Raw genomic sequence first — 22,073 nt, 5'->3', positions numbered from 1 at the left:
TCTTTCCAAGTTTGAACATCTAATAGGAGAATTGAAACAATAGATGGACTTGCATGTAGTAGGCATTTGATAAATGTTTATCCAATCAATGAATAGTTTCACTTATTTCCATGTCTATCAGAAGCCTTATTAAATTACTGCATATTTTAACGAGTTGTATGAAACGTAGTTTAAAAAAATTTTTTTGAAACGTAGCTTAATGTTTAAAAAGTTCATGTGCTCAATGTGAGCAAATGCAGCTGACGTCAGGCCTTTTCCCTTTAATTCCATCTTTGAGTCCCCCCACCCTGACAGAATCTCCATCACATGAGAGACCTTTTCCCTTCATAAAGGGTGAAAAACAGCAGATTTTAAAAGCCAAGGAAAAATGAATTTATGTTCATTTTACCTAGAACTGCTAAGAGACAGATCGATGTCTCTGCTACAGCTGCGTTTATGGATATTCTTATTCAGCAGAATTTTCCCAAGATTGAGAATTCTAACTTGTGCATAAGTCTAGGTAAGCCACTCGGGACAGTGCCTTTACCCAGACCTCTGTCTTCACATCGTCCAGACTGCTTAAATTTGAATTACCAAGGAGCCAAGAAAGGAGGAAAAAAGCCACATTTACACTGCGTTCCATCTCTCACCCGCAAAGAGGACAATGTGCTCTCTGGTAATTACGCAGCATTAGCAGACATCAACCGCTTAGGATCCAGAACTTAATAGCGATTTGCCTAGAAAACACTTTCCTTGCTTCAGCATATTCCTCGATGATCTGTAACTCTCCAACCACTTAGGTAAATGGAGGCAAAGGCTAATGGTGTGAGGGGAGCCCGGGGAGGTGGGACCCAAACGCAAGAACACAAAGACACTTGTCAGTGCTAACACCCACAAGTGCCAACAGATGTGATCAATTTAATGAAGCATGTGCCTCCGATTTGGCACTACTTTCCGAGGGAAGATCTCCTTTCATCAAAAGCACCACATTGTACAAGATACCCCTCTTCACCACTCTATGCCTGGCATCCCTGCCACATTGAAACTGGCACATCATGTTGTGTGTGGGAACCATGCCACCCCGACAGGTGGCCACGGCGCTTGATCTGACAGATCAACACAATGAACATCAGATCCACGTTCAGAAATTTGGAACCAGCCAAGTCGGGCGGCCACGTGCAGAATGAAAGAAGTCAGACATTGCCGTCCTAAAATATGGGACCTCTTTTAGTGCAAAGAATGGAGGACTCAAAAATCACAGAGAGGAGAGAGGAGAGAAAGAGAGAGAGAGAGAGAGAGAGAGAGAGAGAGAGAGAGAGAGAGAGAGAGAGAGGGAGAGAGAGAGAGAGAGAAGAGGGAATACGCATGAATACTACTGTCCAAATTCAGTTTTTTACTACATGGGTTACACAATCACTCTATTTTATTTTTTTAAGTTGTTTGATTCCACATCAAAGAAAAATGAATGTCTGAAATCAGAATGAAAATATGAGGAAATGATCCCTTAAGGGTAAGACTGATCCTCTTTTAGTGGCCTGATCTATGATACGCAAAGAAGTAAGGCAAATAGGGATTAATACTTTAAGAACAATTGAGACTTCCAATCTTGCCTATTATGAAGAATTGGCTGCTATACAATGATGGCTGGATTGTAGCAACTCCACTTTCCTCTGGAAAAGACCTCCTCTTGTCCATTATACACGAGCTTGGTTGCATTTCTCTTCCTAGTCCTGAATCCCTGCTTAGGGATTTTAAAGGTATTTATTCAGAAAAGAAACTTGTTTTGGTTCTCCTAGTAAAGCTTATCCTGCAGTGGGATTACCCATTTCCAATCTGAAATACCGGGCTTTAAAAAGAGGCACAATAAAAATAAATAAATAAAGAGACATACATATCGACAGACGGTCTCATTTTCATAACCGTGCCTTATCTTTTGGAGGTTCAGAAATAATGACTGGTGCATCATCAGACTTCATCTTTCTGGGTGGCTTGTGAGAAAAAGTATGGTCATTTACAAGAATATTGAAGAAAAGATTCTGTTGGAAATGATTTGCTTGGAAACATTCTATTTAAGCAACAACCAAAAAAAAAGGAAGGGGAGAAGGAACGGGGGAAGGAAAAGAGGAAAGAAGAAAAAAGTCAAAACCCTAGAAATGTTGTCCGAGTCGATTGTCGACCATGCCAGGATTCCAGGGGTTAGTAGAGCATTGCTTGCTAATAAGCCAGGCAATTAAAAATCGTCCAGCACTTTGTCAGACAGCAAGATCTCATCTCAAGTGAAAGCAAACGAGGTCACCAAAAAGGAAACGTACGTCTCTTCTGGAAGAGCTTTTGAACGAGTGAAATCATTTATTTCTGAGTCCTTAAACCCTCATTTCCTTGTTTCCTTAGAAGATGACATGACCTCTGCTCCCCTGTAAAAACCTTCCTTGAGTTTCAAGTTTATGTGTAATGGATGCTCTCAATTCCTGTTCAGCTCCCCAAAGCACAAAGGCCAGGTCTCTTACCATGAACAGAATTATGACTTGTATCCAGGAAATACTGGATCTGCTTGTATCACGTTTGTGTCCTCTGTTGAAGACTCATAGACATATGGAACCACACTGGCCCCTGGAGCCAGAAACCCTGGCTTCAATACACACACAGGCTTCACCACGCGGCTTTTTTTGTATAGCCTACACTGACTAGACAGGAAAATAAAAAAATAAATGTATTTCTTAATGCATTTCAAACTCCAAACGAAATACACACACACACACACACACACACACACACATTAGCATCACAGGCTCTGTGCTCTTGTATTTATGAAAACCGAACTGAGAAGATGAGCTACATTATTAAGCACTATGTTGTGGGCACAAAGAAGAAAGAGTCGACCAGACAGTATGGAGAGTCGAAACATTCTATTTCTTGGGCATTTAGGAAAATCCGAAGCTTTATTTTGATAAAAATCAGTGCGCACAACGGTGAAAGCCCTGGGCTAACAATGGAAAGGTGGGGGCCTGCACCCCACTTGCCCCTCTGCAGGAGAAAAGACCTAACAGTCTGCTCCTGTCACATTTCAGCCTCAGAAACCCTGTAGGGCAGTTCTAGTCTGTCCCAGAGAGTCGCTCCAAGTGAAAGTGGCCTCAACAAACCCCTTTTGTATCTCTATCACCAGATCCAGAGCCTGGTATAAAGGATGCCTTTTAGATTTAATTACTGATCACGAAATGATTGATCACGATCAAAGACACACACAAAAAGCAATTTCTCAATATTATATTGGAGTTGCTAGGTGGAGCTTGGTGGTACAGTGGTTATGCGTTGGGCTGCGATCTGCAAGGTCAGTAGTTTGACACTACCAGCCACTCCGTAGGAGAAAGTTGTGTCTTTCTACTACTGTTAACGGTCATAGTCTGGAAACTCGCAGGGGTATTTGTTCTACCCTGTCCTGTTGGGTGGCTATGAGCTGGCATGGAGTCCATGGCAGTGAATGGACGTTTTGAGGTGACCTGTATGCTCCATGGCTAACAGAAAGGCTGGGAGCCTGAGTCTCCCCAGCGCCGACTCAGAGGCTGGGCTGGCCCTCTACTTCTGAAAAAGCCGCCATTGACCACTCTGTGGAGCACAGTTCAATTCTGACACACCTGGGGTCTCCATGCATTAGAAAACGCAATGCCAACTGGCTTGATCCCGCCACTCCTTGCTTACTGACAGGCCAGGTGCCAAAGACCTGGTTGCTACATGAAAATCGGTGTTATGTGAAGTTCTATGAGGGATGTCGGTGTTATTTATGTGGAATTCTTTGGAGGATGACTGCATCATTCCATAACTACCAAACCACTGAGGATAATGGCCTGGCCAAGCACACACACCTCAATCTTAACCATCACAGCCAGCATTGCTACTCTTGCTACGTGCCTTGGTGTTTGTAACTGCTAGAGCTACGTTGTTAATGTACAAGGTAGGTGGAGAGATTCTTTTACTATTGCTGAAAATGAGAACTATTGGATGAGACAGCCAGTAAGTGACGAGTAGGTGTATTATTTTAGAGCAGAATCAGAAAGTGCTTTTTCATGAACATCCTAATCGGAATTACTCTGGCAAAGAAGACTCTCACTGCTGCTTCTCTGGAAATCTATTAATATGCAAAAAAGGTCTGTATTTGTGTGTGTGTGTGTGTGTGTGTGTGTGGAAGAGGGACGCTTGGCTGCCCTTGGCTACTCTATGTATGAAGTCGAACATGAACATGACATTCAAGGGCCATTTTAAAGCTACACAAAGAAGCAGGTTCTATTTGTGGAATGCCTGAGAAGAACAGAGATGCCCGAGAGTGGCTGCAGACATAGGACTCTCAATAGGAGGGAGGAAATGCCCTCTCAGGCCACAGCAGCACTGGGTTGGAGGGATAAGGAGACAAAAGGGGAGCCGGGAGCAAGAGAGCGGAGACAGCAAGACTGGTGCAGTGAAGCAGCTGCTCCCATGGGCACAGTGCCCTACCCGTGCTGCTCAGACTTGCAGTGACAGTGGGTGAGGTGAAGTGCACACAGACTGGTTAGGGAGCAGTCAGAGAATGCTTCATGTGGGTACAGCAGAGGACTTCCTTGCCCAAATAAGCCACCAACAACGAACCGGCATCGCTCCCTCAAAAACACCAGGGTGCTGGCGCCTCCCAGAGCACAACAAAATTGGAAGGCAGAATGCAGGCCTGCTACCTTTAGCCTGTGCTACTACGAGACAATTCACCCACGCTATTGGAAACAGCCTGGAAAGCCAATTCAAAATGAATACAGCTTGAGAGGTGGGTCCTTCGGACCACCCACTGCAAACTCCTCAGAAAGAGGACTTGTGAGCGCGACCCCAGAGCCTGCCTGGGCAGGTGAGTACAATTCAAGTGCAGAAAGGGACCAGTCTGTATGTTGATGGCCAATGACAGATGTTAGGGTCAAGACACTAAGACCCAGATGAGTGAGGAACAACCTCCTAATGCTTTATATTTTCCAGAGATCATATAGTACCAGGGCCTGCAAAGGACCTGACAACCGTGACTCTCCAGATACGCACACTCTTTTTTTTTTTTGCAAAGAAAATCATTTTGGTGGAAGTATACATAGCGCAAGGGAAGACATCTTGGCCGAAGTATACACAGCCCAAGGGAAGTCATCTTGGCGGAAGTATACACAGCCCAAGGGAAGTCATCTTGGCGGAAGTATACACAGCCCAGGGAAGACATCTCGGCGGAAGTATACACAGCCCAGGGAAGACATCTTGGCCGAAGTATACACAGCCCAAGGGAAGTCATCTTGGCGGAAGTATACACAGCCCAGGGAAGACATCTCAACAACGTATACACGTACAAGGTACATGCTCCGTGCCAGCCTACAACTCTCCCTGTCTTTTCCCAAACGATTCCATCACCAAGCTTCGTCGCTAAGCTTGGTGTAACTGTGATCCATCTGATCTCACATAAATGATTTCTTAAAGGAGCAAAAGGCCCCCAATGGATTTCTTTACTAACTAAAGTAAGCTATTTTTTAAAAATTAAAAAAAAAATTGGTACAAAGAAGTCATTAGGGGACAGTTTGGGCTTAAAATTTAAAGCTTACAGTATCAGGGAAATAATTTTTGAAGTTTTATCCAGCCTCAATGGTTCCAGACATTCTGGATTCCAAGATAATTTGGAATTCTGTTCCAAATTTCCTCCCATTTTGACCGAGTCTTCCTGGAACCTTTTATTTAGATGTTCAATAATGGTACCTCAGGTTCCATTTTAATCAACTCCTCTTTTTTTTTTTTATAGAGAAGGTTCAAACTAACAGGTCTCAGGAAGGCAGGGTGGCAAACTTGTAGACACCAAGAAACTTCAGTCAAATAAAAACGTATGCACAGTCTTCAACAGATGTGCACAGGGACCAAAGATCCCACAGTTATCCCTTTACAAACATTAATATGTCCAGGCTAACTCCCTTGAACCTACTTATAGACTTACCAAAAAAGGTCTGATCACTTCCAATTCAAAGATAAACATAAAGGCTAAAGGAATTGTACTGGCCTCAAAATGAAAGGTGATATTGCCAGTCACAATGAATATATTTATATGAGCATTTGTGATACACTTTCTAATTTCTTAGGAATCAGAATACTTATGTATCAGAATTGACTTGATAGCGGTGAAGGTTTTTTGGGTTTTGTATTAGCTGTCAAAAGCTTGATTTAAAACATACATACACATAGATATACATACATAGTGTGGAGCTCACTGCCATTGAGTTGATTCTGACCCCCACGAGCCCCTATAAGGGCAGAGTAGGGCTACTCTGTTTGGGAGCCCGTATTTCTTTACAGGAGTAGAAAGCCTGGCCTTGTCCCAAAGAGCGACTGGTGGTTTATAACTGCTGACCTTGCAGTCAGGGTCCAGCTCATAGCCCACCATGCCGCCTGGGCTCTCAGAGGGGTGGCGATAAAGAAGAACACCCTCGGCAAGGTGGACTGGCACCATGGCTCCAACGGGGGCTCTAATGTACCAACAATTGTGAGGATGGGGCAGGACCGGCCGGAGCCTAACGAGAGCAGGGGATGGAGGCCTCTTGGAAACTCTCTATCTATCTATCTATCTATCTATCTATCTATCTATCTATCTATCTATCTATATCTATATCTATATATATATATATATATAACAGCATAGTATGGAGGCCTCTTGGAAACTATATATATATACACATACATATATCACAACATTATTTTTCCCTGACATATTCTTTTCCTGAATAACTTTATTAACCTTTGCTGTGGTTAATAAAGGCATTCCGGTTAATAAAGGCATTCAGGAAAAGAATATGTCATCAGTTTCTCATCCTTCTATAGGAATACTCCATTTGAGGAGGCTACCAGAGGTAGCATTTTTCTTGATAGAAAGTTGCTCGCTTGTGCTTTAGAGTGTCATGACAGTTTTCCCATTGTTTCACAGGAGCGATCTTTAAAAGTCATGAGATGTTCTCTTCAGTCTCCTAAATGATGGCTCCTGGGTGCTCAGTGGATTCACATGTAGTACTTTCTACATGTACAAAGAGCGGTTTGATGCTTTGAAACCGATTGAGGATAGGCAGTAATTACCTTGAGAATATTTTAAAATAAAATGATACTCCACGCAACTTGAGAGTTGTCTTTCAGACACTTGTAATGGATTCCATTTGGAATTTTCATCAAAAACATTTAGAACTATTGACACATTTTTATGCTACGTGACTACAGATTCAGATTCGATCACCAAGTTAACACAAAATACCATTATTCTGTAATGAACATAAAGAATTAAGTCAAATGTGGACACCCTCCCCAAATACCACTCTTTTCCTATCCCCGATGAGCCTGGGGCAGGCGCTGAGTCTCTGCTTGCAGGCCGCCTTCCTCAGGAAGACTTCCACACGCGGGGCTGCTAACTCAGCTCTCAGGCTCTGGAAGGAAGGCGACCCTAGGTGAAGTCGTTCTGTTGGGTTGTCCCCATACTCTTGGCTGAGTCAGAAACTGAAGGGCCACCGAGGACACAATGGCTGGTTTCTCTGGGTGGAGAAAGGGAAGGAGGGCCGAGCACAGCTGTAAAGCTGGGACGCCTGGCCCCACAGCCCCCATGCTGCCTCGGCGGGGACCCAGGTTTGAGAAGACACCCCTCGGACAACCATGGTCAGGCTACCAATGAGAGGGAGCGCCCCAAGCTCCCGGGGGAAAACGGAACTTGAAACTGGAAACTGAATGAAAAGAGAACAATTTTCAGAAGCGCCCTCCCTCCCCCCCTCCCACTACCTGCAGAGCTGTCCACGTGTGCAGTTGTCACCGCAGAGGGATGATCCTCTCCCGGTCCTCGGCCCGCCTCCTGGTGTCTACTGCAACACCGGGAAGCTGGCCGGCACCACGGCCACGTGACAAGGAAAAGGCGAATGACTATTAGTTCTGCGGCTGCCCATGGTCTCAAGGCAAATGGATCCGGCCGAGGACCATGGCAAAGGCAGAAGGGAATTCGAGAAGCTGTCAGGAAGGCGCCACCAGGCCGTGAACACGCTGCCCTTCTCCCAATATCGATCTCCCCCTCTGATGAACAATGCGGCTTTTAAAGAGAAAATAACCTGTATGACAGATGAACTCAGTACTAATAGTTGATGTTGTTGGTAAGGGTTTTTTGTCAGTAGTAGGTTGTTAGCAGTTAGGGTTGGATGGGGGAGGTAAAGGTTACATATGAAATGTTGACACAGTTGGTAACCCAATCTAAATGTTATGTGTAAGACATGCTACCTGGGACTTTGCATGTGCGGCCTGCTGGCATAATGGGTTATGCAACGAGTTGCTAACGACAAGGTCTGCGGTTTGAACCCACCAGCCACTTGTTGGGTCCAAGATTGCAGCATCTGCAACTCACTCTGCTTCAGGTTCACTCTCAGATGGGATCCACTAAGTGGCAGTGAGTTTTATGCTGTGTGGGGGGGAGATTAGATAACAAAACATCACCAGCAACAACTGTCCCTTCTCCCTTCCCTCCCACCCCTCATCTAAACTGCCTCTCCTGACTTCCCTCTCTGTGCTGCTGCTGTAATTGCTCCTTGCCCTGGGATTACTCCCAACTCCCGGCTACCCCATTCCTACAGGGGTCCTCAGGGCTCTCCATCACTTGGAAGTGTGGCTTCTGAGGTGCTTCTGGTGGGTTAGACCCGCCAACCTTCCAGCGAGCAGGTGAGCGCTTTACCACATATGCCACCCAGGGCTGCATGGGTCTATTTCATTTGTGAGTAAGACTGTGTAGTATTTGTCCTTTTGTGACCGGCTGATTTCACTCAGCATGATGTGTGTCTCGGTCGTAGCATGCATCAGGACTTTGTCTCTCTCAATGGCTGAGTCATCCTCCACTGTGTGCCTGTACAACATTTTGGGTATCTACTCATCTGTTGCTGAACATTTTGGCTGTGCATGTAAATAATGCAGTGATGGGCCCTGGGGTTACAGGTTTCTGTTTGCACACCAGCTTGCACTGCTTCTGTGTCTATACCCCGGGCTGGGAGTGTTGGGTCATATGCCCTTTGCAAAAACATCTCCTGGGACTTAAATAATTCAGGCCTACCTTCGTTGCTTTGTGTCTGCTGAGGGAGTCCTACTAATTTATAAGACATTAAAAATTTATAGCAGAAAAAAATCTGGTCTGTGTGTCATTTTCATTGAGGCTAGCAATTTTTGAAAGATAACCTTGTTTTAGAAGCTTGGGGAAATTTGGGCCCAGAACACTGTCTGGGAAGGAGGCTGGGATTGGGACATTTTCTCCCTCCCCGTTTCTTCTCCTTTATCAGAGAAATGTCTCTCTCTTGCACATGCGTGGGCAGTCTATGGCACCTGGCCAACTCCTTCTACATCTGTTCCTGGTGAGGAGGGAACAGGGTCTCTCCGACTACAGCACTAGATAGGTGAGCAGAGAGCACCTGCCCTGAGCCAGCCACATGCAGGATGAGCCTGCTGCCCATGGGAAGCAGGTGCCCTCCAGTGAAGATGATCTCAGGCTCTCCCTCAGTAAGGTTAGTCGTCCATCAATATGTATTTTTCAGACTGATAGTACAGGGAGTTATGGGGATGCAGGGGAAAAGAAGGGAGCCTGTTTTCAGGGATAGCACTATGTGGCAAAGACTCAGGCATGAGGGGCAGGTGGGAGATTGGGGTAAAAGCAAGAATCTTTATTCTTTTAGCCAAAGTGGCTTTTTATAAAAATTGGGGATAAGTTCACAAGTTTTCTCTTTATGGTATGACTTAATGCTTACATCTCATCACTGGTTTTGGTATCAATTATTTATACCACAGGAGCCTATTCTGGTATTTTGGGAAGTCCTAATGGAGCGGTAGGTTGGGCAGTGGGCTACTAACCGCAAGGTTGTCAGTTCAAATCCAACAACCCCTCTATGGGAGAACGATAAGGTTGGCTGGTCCCATGAAGATTTAGAGTCTAGGAAACCCCAGGGAGAAGTTCTAGTCTGCTCTACAGGGTGGCTATGAGCCAGAGTTGACTCGCTGGCAATGAGTTTTATTTTATTCTAATATTTTAAGATTTGAATGCTAAAACCCCAATCATTCAGCTTAAATAACAAGCAACTCATCGCAGCCTTGTTTCATTAATATTCCCACGTGACCTCTGCCTCCTCTTTAATTAATCTGAAGCAAATCCCAGACAGCATACATTTTATCCATAAACATTTCAGCATGCGTTTCTAAAAGGACAAGACTTCTTAAAACATAGGCGTGAACTCATTATCACACTTAAAACTTTAATAATTTATTGATAGATGTAATGTACCCACTCGTAATTTTTCTAGTGGGTGTAATATAAACACACACACAGGTTTCAAAAAGTTCATGGGAAAATTCCATTATCTTTGAATTTCTGTTTTTCCACAAACATTTTTGAAGCCCCTTCACATAGGATACAATTAGCCACGTCAACCGTATTTTATGTGTATTGTTCAGTGGCATCACCCCTTGGTGATTTGGTTGTGTTTTTGTTTTTTATTGCACAATATATTTTAATTATATACTATACAATATATATTTTTAAAAATTAATTATTTTTTTTACGTTTCCCCGACATAAAATTCACAGATCATCCATTTCGCTAGCTTAATCACAATTATAAGCGTTTTGCAACCATCACCGCTATCAACGCTAGGACATTTTTTCTTCCTTGTACTTGTGGTTGCCAGCTCTCCCTTTCCTGCCCACCTGCCCTGCCATGACCCTTTGAAACGATTTATCCAGTTGTTGCTTCCATAGGTTTACCTATCCTGGGTTTTATACACAGAACAACATACAACAAGCATAACAAAGTTCAAGCAAACAGCCCCAAACAATGACAGAGTGAAACAGAAAACTTTTTAACTGAGAGCAAAGTAGAAAATATTAAAAACTGGAACAATTATACATTGACTCAAAAGGAAGGTCAAATGATAAAGTGTCACGTTCTGACCTAGCGACAAGTGCGGTGCTCTGCCCCACAGTGTCCTTTGATAACCTAGCCTTTCCCATCCCCGGTCCATTGTCAGAGGGAAGTCACCTGGGGGCCCCATAAAGGGGTTTTGGATTTCACTGTCATCTATAACCTTCAGCAAACCAGGTGTTCAGAATTTAGGCTTTAATACCATTACCTCCTCTGCATTGGTTTTTATTATTTACAATTCTGGGATCACATAGGCTGGTGTGCTTCTCCCGAGTGGATTTAACATATACCTCTGTTTAATTGGCTGCTTGTTTGAAGACACCAGATGCTATTCTTTCTGATAGCTGGGCACCATCTGCTTTCTGCAACACACTTTGCTATACCATTCATGTCTTCAGTGATTACTTCATGGGAGCAAGCATTGTGTGGGACCATGTCATAAGAACTAATCCTGTATATTAGGGGGAAATACACATGTGCTCCAAATCCATTCATGTATCTATGGTTTGTATATGTCTCTAGTTCACTTTGAAGACATCAGTGTTATTTTGCTGAAGGACATTATGGACAATCCCCATTGGGCATGTGGTAGTTCTCAGCATTACCATCAATTTAGCCAATGGTGTAGGATTCAAAACACTAAACATGTACGGGACTGGTTTTTAGACCAAAATACGTGGGTTGTTGATTTGTACAGATTAGCGACTTGGGTGACTGGACACTATTCGCATAAACAACAAGGGCAAAACTTTCAATAGTGTTCGTTCAGAAAGAGAACTAGACTCAATATGTCAGTAAAAGGCGAAGGGAATATGGAACTAGAAATTATATGGCAATCTTTGAGTTGCCATCTATTATCCATCCTTATGGCATGAATCTTGAACGAAAGTCCAATGACTTCCTCATCCATAGCCTTGGGATAGTAGTCGTCTGCTTCTTATCACACTAGTACATTTCAGTCTGGGGCTCAGGGGAGTGTTTCCGTTCCTTTCACGCGTGCTTAGAGTCAAGTCCAGTTCATTTAGGGGGAGTTCCACATCGGATCTATCTGGCAGGGCCTATGAAGAATGTGGTTCACCTCCGAAGGGCAGTCTAAAGTCCTGGTTGTCTATAGGGCATAGCCTGGGCCACCAGGGGCTGAATCAAAACTGAGTCCTAAGTGATCCCGTGACTGTCCTTAATGATTGCATGGATATGCCTGTCTCCGTGAGTCCCAGGAGGCAGGGTCACAGGACAGCACAGTGCACTGGGTGCTGGCCACTCAGATGTGAACCCAGGGTGCCATACGGAACCATGTGACCAGAAAAAGGTCCTTCATTTGGAGTCCCGGCACCAGTGGAAAAAGGAAAAGCTCACAGTCCAGGTGCATGTTCACAGCTCTACATTTTAGCAATTTTCTTTCCTTCTTTTTTAATCGTCCCACCTCCACCCACATATCCCTAAGAAGCTTCAATAAAAAAAACTTAGAAAAACTAGCCCGAAGTTCTTTTCCTCCAATTTTGTCAGAAGCGAAAATAGCAAAAAGCAATCACCACCACTTCAGCACCAAGAGTAAAAGCATTTCACCACCCAGTTGGAGACTCCCATATGAACACGGAAGTTCTCACGACGTCAACCCACGCATCTAAGAGACTTCATACCTCCCGACCCACATGCCCACAGAGTGACCGTTGTATAAACATCCATGCAGACCAATAATTTTACAGCTATTCAAACACTGCTCCACAGGACACAAACATGAACACGGTGCAAAATTAGGAAGCCCAATGGAATGCTTACTTTCTCTAAAGGCCTCACAGTAGCCAAGGAAAGACAACAGAACGAACAGGGAACACAGCAGGTCTGCGCGGCCGACCACACCAGCGACCTTCAAAGAAAAGAAGATTCACTTAAAAAAAATTAAACCTCTAAATACCACCCTCCCCCCACAAAAACCTTAGAGATATATATCCATATATTTAAAACCATAGCAGATTCTGTGTCCCAATAAAACAATTTGTGTTAGCTGTGCCACAGATCTGACATTGAACTGTTTCCTGGACAAAACGGGGCCGGTGTGAACCTGCTGGGAGATTCTGTGAGCTGTACACACATACAGCAAAAGCTCTGCTGCTGAGCACCCTCCAGCTCGGAGCCCTGGTGGCACAGTGTTTACGAGCTGGGCAGTGAGCCTCAAGGTCAGGAGTTTGATACCACCAATCTCTCCACAGAAGCAAGCCTGGGCTTCTACTCCCAGAAAGAGGTCTAGTCTATGAGACTCACAGGGGCAGTTCTACCCTGTCCTACCGGGTCACTATGAGTTGGACTTGATGGCAGTGGGTTTTTTTCACCCAGGAGCTCTGGATACCCAGCCTCTGATGAGATTCCAAGCTGATCTGCAATTGGAAAATGCTGTAAGCTCAAAGGGTGTGCTATCATAAAACTAGTTCCGCTGGAAGCACGAAGGACATCTGAAAAGTACAGCTACTTGGGAAATCAGGGATCAAAGTCCCCGGGTAGACAGGAAAAGTCTCAGGAATCAATGTTCAAAGCTGCTTCCTTTTCCTCTCTTTAGAACCAAACTGCCCACTAAGTGGGTTAGCCGAGGAAGCAGAAGTTCTTACTCAGACGCACTGCCATCGTGTCTTAGGACCCTATAGGACAGGGCAGCACCGCCAGCGGGGTTATGAGACGGGAACTCGATAAGCCACATCTGTCTCCCACAGAGTGGTTGGTGAGTTCACACTGCTGACCAAGAGTAAGCAGTCTCACTAAGCCACCACGGTTCCTTTGGAGATAATAACGCTATCTACAACTTGTGTCTACTTCTTGATGACTGGATATATAGTCATGGTTCTCCCACTCTTTACCATCAATGAAAATCAGAGACTTTGCCCTGGAGACCTGGTCGAGTGGATATGGAATTATTTACTAACTAGCTCCGACTGACTTCGATCAAAGAAGGTGCTGCCATTCTCTAGGTAGGGCTTCAATGGCTAGCAGGAAAATACACGTTTCCACAAAAGTCTAGCTATAATGGAGATAGAGAACGTACAAACTTGAGAATTTTCACTGGAAATGAGGGATTCACATGTATTTAGTATAATTTTCAGAACCAAAAAAGCCAAACTCACTGCCATCGAGTCAATCCTGATTCATAGAGACTCTGCAGAATTTCTAAGGCTGTAAATCTTTACAGGAGCAGATGGCCTCATTTTACCTCTGCTGGGTGGTTAGTGGGTTTGAACTGCTGACCTTGTAGCTAGTAGTCCAACACTTACTCAACAGCACCAGCAGGTTTCCTTATGATTCCCAGAGTGCTTGTCAAATCAATATGTAATATTGTGCCTTTTAGGAGCCATTTCCTTTCACCCCTTGAGTGGTGTGAAACACTGCGATCGGTTAGCCCTGTAATGCAATGGGAAACCCCTGTTGGAGGTGAACAGGGGGTTCAGGGGGCTCACGCAATCACTAAGACGGTGCAAACACCACGTCCATGAAAAACAAAAAAAACTCCTGGGAAGGAAGCTAAGAACAACACGAAGTTTCCACAGCCTGTGAGTGCTGGAGAGTTACACCGTACAATTACTTCGTGAATGGAAGGAAGATGTGCTAAGAGCTCCTGGCTGTGCAGGGATCTCAACTCCCTGAATCAGCAGACACCACATTCATAGAGCTGGACAGAACAGGAGCTCGCTGGGCGATGCAAACACACCTGGCTGCTTATGGAAAGAGCGAAGGTGTGAGTCCATGCGGATGTGTGCCCCTTGGAAGGAAAGTCTGGGGACCTACTTTCAAGGAAAGCCCTATGGGGCACAGTTATGCTTTGACATGCAAGGGGTTACCACCAGTCACAGCTGACTCGGCACCATCTGTCTTAAAACAACAACAACAAACAGAAATGAGCCTGGCACAGTAGGTGCTAGCTCAGCATTAGTTGTCTTCATGAATCCAGAGTTCCTTCCATACATCTGGGGGGCAGAAAAGAAGAGGGCGAGGCACTGCATGTCTCCGCAGCACTGTGCAGAGTGAGGAGGGCTCTCTAATTATCCTGGGCTGGGGCCTTCTGGGGCAACAAGGAGGGACAGGGCAATTTAAAGCTATAGCCACAGTACCCGAGGATGGAAAGGAACCTCGGGCCCGATAGAAAAGAAAGTGTGTGCTCTCAATCCCAACCTCTACACCTTCATGAAAGAAGAATCCTAGTGGCATACTCGGTTACACGTTGGGCTGTCTGCTCCTCTAAACGTTTACAGCCTTGGAAACCCAGAGGGGCAGCTCGACTCTGTCCTATAAGTTCAATATGAATCAGAATCAACTCAATGGCGGTGGTGCTTACATCTTAATGAAGGTCCACTGGTGGTACTGGGGTTGTGTTGGGCTAGAGGCTGCAACATCCGCAGTTTTAACCCACCAGCTGAGGTACAGTCTGAGAAACTTTAAGCAACAGTTCTACTCGGTCCTGTAGGGTCACTATGAGTCGGAATTGATGGCAGTGGGCATATAGGGATCCTATTGGATAGCGTAGAACTGCCCCTGTGGGTTTCTAAGACTGACTCTTTATGGAAGTAGAAAGCCTCACCTTTCTCACATGGCATAGCTGGTGGTTTTGAACTGCTGACCTTACAGTTAGCAGCACAATACATAAACCATTACACTATCAGGGCTCCCTTTATTTGCAACTGACAGAAAGAGTTTCAGCGTTAATATCGAGGAGTTAAAAGGATTCCAAGCACACACACACAAATGCTAACATAAAGTGAAAGAAATGTATGTTAATAAAACCTGGCTGGGTCTACATGGTCACTGGATCAAACTGGAAGTGGCTTCCCAATGCCACTGCTTTCCCATTGTCCTCCGCCTAGGACAGAGCAAAGCCCACGCTGGCCCTGCTGCTCTGGAGGACGGGCAGCTAGCCAGGCTGCAGGTCACCCAACAGCCTGGAACCCAAGGCTGTCTAACTAGAAGAGACAAGAAACCTTGCTCTTGGGCACCCCAGTTGGGGGTACATTTTAAAAACTGGATTAAAAAGCGAGTAGGTGATAATGAGGTTGCAGATGAGAGGAAACGGAATACTATTTGCCAGAACAATGAAAGGCAAACTTAAAAATATCTTGGTCTTAGGAATGCTAGGTTTTATTGACCTATAATATTTCCTGCCCTTTGGGTTGGAGTCAATTTCAAGGGTGGGGTAGGGGTAAGACGATAAGATTTGAACATAGTCCCTTCTCTTCACCCCTGGCTCCCCTTTACATTCGTGGAAGGGCAGCTTTTGCTGGAGGACGAAGTTCAGAAGGCCAGGGAAGGGGCAGGAGAGGAGGCGTCCTTGAAACTGGAAACACCAACACAAACAAGAAGTGGGCTAAGGGATGGGACATTGTACGGGACTGAAATATGACACAGAACACGCGGGAATGGTGGATTGGAAAATGAATTCGCTCTGTGAACCTTCACCCAATTCACCATTAAAAGCTTGATAAATATATGGAACCGAGTTTAGGGGTGAACATGTGCCCAGGAGGCATTTATCTGGGCGTGGGCGTGGGCATTTATATGTAAGCACATACAGTTACAGTTGAAATTGAAGCTTTTTAAAAAAAAATAAATTCACTTTTCAGAAAATTTATTTTGCTTAACTATTCAAACCTTTAATTTTGCCTGTAAGGTCACATTAAACTAGCCAAGGATCTGTGTATTTAGATGACTTTATGTCAGCTTGGGTTTGATGAAAGTTTAGTGGGGACGGACAATCTGTCAATCAGGTCATAGCCTGATGATGCCTCCTTAGAGGGATGGGGCAGGGGGGGAGGGGCAGAGGGAGGCGGGGGAGGGGCCGGGAACTTCCTCTCTCTGTTCCTTCACCTTCCTGCCTGGACCCTGAGAGCTGCTGGCACCCTGCCATGTTCCCTATGCCTTTGGAGCCAGCGACTGCACTCACTGGCCTGTGCCCTTCCCGCTTCTCTGTCACGGGCCTGTGTCTCTGAGTCTGAAGGAGGGGTTATGGACTCCCCTTGGATTATTCAGGACTTCAGTTGGTCTGGGCTGGGATGCCTTCACGCTATAGAATTTCTTCTTGCTATAAAGCACTTTCTTATGCAACATGTAAGCATGACTGAATTTCTTTCTCTAGACAACCTGGCCTAACGCAGGCTCCAAACTTGGAGTCAGTCCTTTACTCAGGAATTCTCACACGGATCGTCAATGCTCACACGATTTGGAGGCTCACCAAACATCTAGCCCATACACAGGGAGAATTCACACGGACATGCATTCTAATTTGCTCAGTTACACAGAAGTAAATAGCTCCCAACTCACCTTTTACCACAAGTTTCCAGCCTGCCAAGCCTCTTAACTCCTCTGAATTTGCTGCTCAGCAAAACCTCGAGGAGAACTCTGATAATCAACTCTATCCTGAGCCTTTCTCACCAGCAACCCGTCTGGTGAGCTTCTTAAGAAACCCTTTCAGGGGGAGGGGAGACTCCGGATAGGGCAAGATATGACAAAATAACGATGTATAAATTACCAAGGGCACATGAGGGAGGGGGGAGAGGAGAGGGAGGGAAAAAAAAAAAGAGGACCTGATGCAAGGGGCTTAAGTGGAGAGCAAATGCCTTGAGAATGATTGGGGCAGGGAATGTATGGATGTGCTTTATACAATTGATGTATGTATATGTATGGATTGTGATAAGAGTTCTATGAGTCCCTAATAAAATGTAAAAAAAGAAAAAAATACTAGGCAAGAGATTACAAAAAATATATAAAACAAACAATTTTAAAAAAAGAAAAGAAACCCTTTCATCGTGAATATTGTCTGGCAGTGCTCGGTAGCCTAGCAATGGATATTAGAAGCCAGAGAGGCAAAACAGAGACCACGAATGAGGACAACACAATGTAGGAATGTAAAGGCATACTAAATGCAGCAGTCTGCCTTGTAAGCGAAGGAATAAAGTACAGCTCACAGAGTGGACGACCAAAATCAAGTCTTTTACTTCAGCCAGCGCAGTGACTGACATTTTCAATGGGTTACACAGTGTAGGGGTGAGGTGGCTGTAGAAAATTCTACAAAAATCTAGGGAAGCCCTGGCATAGTTTGCACCAGTCCCGCGGATACAGATGTGGTACGCAGAACGGGTTAGGCATGTGTCAGGAGCTGCCCAGATGCCTGCGCGGAGTCTACCAAGAGGAAGAAAGCACTGATCGCTGCATTCCATGCTCACGAGGGGGCCTGCCATGCAGGCAGAGAGGGTGACAAGGGGGGACGGTATGTCAGCAGCCTCCAGGAGAGGCTCCAGGTAAGCTCTGGCCCCTGCACACATTAGCTATGTGGCTGGCCTATTATGGACTCCTGTTTGCCTCCCCAGGCCACGTCTGCACCTGTGAAATGGAAACGGTCCTACTTGCTCTCTGGTCTCACAGAGTTTTGGTGACAAGTGAGTATGAACAAGCACCATGTAACTTAGAAAGCTCTCAGCTAACATAGCAAGATTGTATCCAACCATTCGTGAGAGAGGATTCTTTGCCTGTGATCCTGGGACCCCTAAGCCAGGCAATATTCAACAGCCATGCCTTAAGTGTGAATGCATCGGGGCAGCCCTACAAGCTGAACAGAAAGAACCAGCAGAGGCCATGTTGCTGTTGCCTGCCATCAAGTCAGGCCCAGACTGCTGGTGACCCCCATGCTCAGAATAACAAAATGCCGGTCTTGTGCCACTCCCACAAATAGTAGTAGATCAAATTGTTGCGATCCATAGGGTCTTCACTGCCTGATATTCAGCAGTAGATCTCCAGGCCTTTCTTCCTAGTCTGTCTTAGTCTGCAAGCTCTGCTGAAACCCATCCAGCATTGAGTGACATGCCAATTCCACTGAGAGATGGCTGGTAGCTACACATGAGGTGCACTGCTGGAAACTGAGGATGGTAACAGTGAACCCACCACTTGCCTGTCCGTTTGGCCTAATGAGGTGGCTTGTGCATTGCTATGATACGTTAGGCCCTGTCACAGGTGTTTCAGATGCCAGCAGGGTCACCCCAAGGGAACAGGTTCCCGCAGGGCGTACAGACTCAGAACAGATTATGAAGAAGGCGTCGAATGCCCACGTCAGAGGAATTACCACCGAAAGCTCTATGCGGAACATCGAAACATTTCCAGCTACGGGAAACTTCATGAAGAGAGCCAGAGCAGTGTCAGAGATAGTGGAAGATGAGCCTCTCCGGTCGAAAGGCACTCACAATACGACTGAGGAAGAGCCGCCTGCTCAGCGCGGTGCTGACGACAATGAAATGATGTGGCCGGGAGGCAAGGATGGCGAGACGTCATCTCACGTCCTTTGGACCTGCTGCCAGGGGAGACAAATCCCTGGGGAAGGGCATCATGCTGGGTAAAGGAGCGGGGCGGTGAAAAAGCAGGAGGGCATCAAAGACATGGAGTGACCCAGTGGCTGCACCAATGGGCTCCACATCAGAAGAATCACGAGCCGGCACAGGGCCGGGTGGCGTGCATCTTGATGTACATAGGGGGCTGAGTCGGAGCCAGCTCGACACACAGCGCCTCACAACAGCAGGAACACGAACGCTCAGTGCCCTCAACAGCGCACCCCAGGCTGGCATGGGCACAAAGTCGGCACATACAGGGCACGCTGCTTTGCTCCAGGAGATTTTTGGCACAAGCTACATGCATGTGACGAACCTCCCTAGCACATTAGCATCCTGTGTGCTCTGTGTGTGCTGTAGGGGTATACGCGCTATTTACGTGGGCACTGCAGGAGCTCTGGTGGTGTTGTGAATTATGTGTTGGCCTGCGAACCACAAGGTCAGCAGTTTGAAACCACCAGCCACTCTGTGGGAGAAAGAAGAAGCTTTTTACTCCTATAAAGATTCACAGCCTCAGAAACGTAGAAGGGCAGTTCTACACTGTCCTGTAGGGTCATGATCAGGCGGAATCGACTAGATGGCAGAGAGGCTGGCTTTGAGTGTCCGAGTGTCTGTGTGAGAAAATACAGTATTTTCTACAGCTCTTGGGCAAAACAAGTCTGTGAGTTTTTGGAGAGCCAGGCAGCATACGGGCATGTTCTCATTTCCCCGCGCACGCAGACGCCTGGGCAGACGATACTCACGCACTCTGTGTGCACCGGATGCACGGCGAACAGCAGGGCCGCTAGCAGGGATGCTCGGGGGGCCAAGTTCAGCCTCCGCCCCTTGCTGGTGTACTGCAGGCCACCCAACAGCACGGAGAAGACGTCCACCAGGAGCACAGAGATGCCGCTGTGCAGGAGCAGGTTGACCACGTGGAAGCCCACGGGGTGGAAGCCTCCCGACCAATAGTAGTTCATTCTGTAGTAAGCAAAGGTGCCTCATTAGACACACGGGCCCACAAGGCAGGCATGCGCGCAACGGGAAGGAAAGGGGTTCTGAGCACAAGTCTTGAAAGGGGAAAATAAAGACTGAGGCTCAAGGCTGGTAAACACAGTACCAAGATAAAGAACACCTGTCCAGCTAAGAGAGGCAAAGAAATGGTATAAGCATCATTAACCAAGCGTGGAAAAGGGAGAGAATAGGGCATCTCAAGGGGGCATGACAGACAATCCTTGGGGAGGGGGAAGCAAGACAATTGTGAAGTGTCCAAAACCAAGGTGGGGAGGAGGGTAAAACTGCACCCCAAGGGCAGCGTTACTCGTAGCTGTCCACAGACCCTGAGCTTGGGCAGCTCTGGCACTTGCTTGGCCAGCACCAGAGATGGAGAGCACTCGTTACAGACGTCAAGGAGCTAGAGCCAGCCGAGCAACTGCCCACGGCCAGGGACGCCTTGTTCTGACTGCTTTTCCTTTGCCCGTGGCTCCAGCTCTCCCTGCCACATTGCTCTGGGAGAGCTGCACTCAGATGCCCAAAACATACCCAAGGTGCACGAACCGGCTTCAAAATGTTGGTGGGCAAGTCCATTCTCTTTTCATCTCCTATTTCCACAGATTTGGTGAAGCACCCTGCTAATTAATTATGAATGGGGGAACAGTCACGAGGCGAATAAACTGAATGCAAATAGTCCCTGACTAATAGGCGGGGTGGTGGTGGCTCTCGGTTTCCTTTCAGTCTTGCACACTGGCTTGGAACAGTAGGAAGATTCATGCCTCACGTTTTCAAGCCAATTTTCTGCATGCACATTCTATTTTCACCCCCTTGCTGTGGAGTCGATCCCAACCCATAGCGACCTGTAGGACAGAGTTGAACTGGCTCCGAGGGTGTCCAAGGCTGTCACCTTTACGGCAGCAGACTTCGCACATGGAGTGGCTGGTGGGTTCGAACCGCAAACTTTCGGTAGCAGCTGTGCATGTAACCACTGCGCCACGAGAGGTGCTTTCCCCTCAATAGTGCAATGACGTCATTTCTAATAGCGGGACTGCCTGGAGGAGATGTCCACATGGGGAGGTTGTAATTCCAATAGGAAAAACTGGTGTGCACCGCCAACAGTGGAAACCTTTTCATCTACGAACAGCCAAAGGTTAGAGGTTCAAATCGACCCCGTCCCCTCCGGAGAAAGACCTACTTGCTGATCAATTTAAGAAAAATCAGCTACTGAAAGCCCCAGGGGCACAGTTCCCCTCTGACATGCATGGGTCGCCATGAGTCGGAACCGATTCAATGGCCACTGGCTTTTCAGTCCGTCGCGGGGCGGCCCTCACTTAGGTCTCACCTGAAAGTCAGGACGGTGAGAGGTCGGTAGGACTTGTGACTGGTGTTGCTGCTCAGCTTACTGCCCCAGAAGTCATGATGCCACAGGTCACCAAGGGGTGTTTCTGCTTGGAGATCCTGCAGGAACAGAAAAGAAGACGTTCTGGACAAAGGAAAATGAGGAGAGGAGGCAGCCAAGATCCCAAATTCCTTAGAAACACGATTTACTCATAGAACAAGAAACCACCAAGGCCGAATGCTCTTTCAAGGAGTTCTGGTGGTGCTGGTGGGCAAGCATAACACTGCTAACTGCCAGGTTAAGTTCTGGTGCCCAGTGGGTTACACATGGAGCTGGTAACCACAAGGTTCGAACCCGCCAGGTGGTCTGCAGGAGGCAGATGAGGCTGTCTACTTCTGTAAAGATTTTAGGTCTTGGAGACCCAAAGGGGAAGTTGGACGTTGTCCTACGGCGTTGCTATAAGCTAGACTCAACTTGATGGCAGTGAGCG

The 22,073-nt window shown here is 46.4% G+C and overlaps 1 protein-coding gene across 1 annotated transcript in view; it reads right to left on the bottom strand.

Annotated features, from left to right (window-relative positions):
• The window catches only part of TMTC4 (transmembrane O-mannosyltransferase targeting cadherins 4), a 90,433-nt gene that overhangs the window by 55,036 nt on the left and 13,324 nt on the right, over positions 1 to 22,073 (bottom strand). The window contains exons 3-5 of the mRNA XM_075563453.1: positions 21,587 to 21,702; positions 20,016 to 20,232; positions 12,704 to 12,791 (exon numbers count right to left, since the gene is read on the bottom strand). Of these exons, the coding sequence (XP_075419568.1) occupies positions 12,704 to 12,791; positions 20,016 to 20,232; positions 21,587 to 21,702 (421 nt within the window). The remainder of the gene's footprint in view (positions 1 to 12,703; positions 12,792 to 20,015; positions 20,233 to 21,586; positions 21,703 to 22,073) is intronic.

The sequence above is a fragment of the Tenrec ecaudatus genome, chromosome 11, assembly GCF_050624435.1.
Source record: "Tenrec ecaudatus isolate mTenEca1 chromosome 11, mTenEca1.hap1, whole genome shotgun sequence".
NCBI classification, from domain to species: Eukaryota; Metazoa; Chordata; class Mammalia; order Afrosoricida; family Tenrecidae; genus Tenrec; species Tenrec ecaudatus.
Note: the sequence above shows the minus strand (reverse complement) of the source record. Positions and strands in the feature narration are given on the sequence as shown.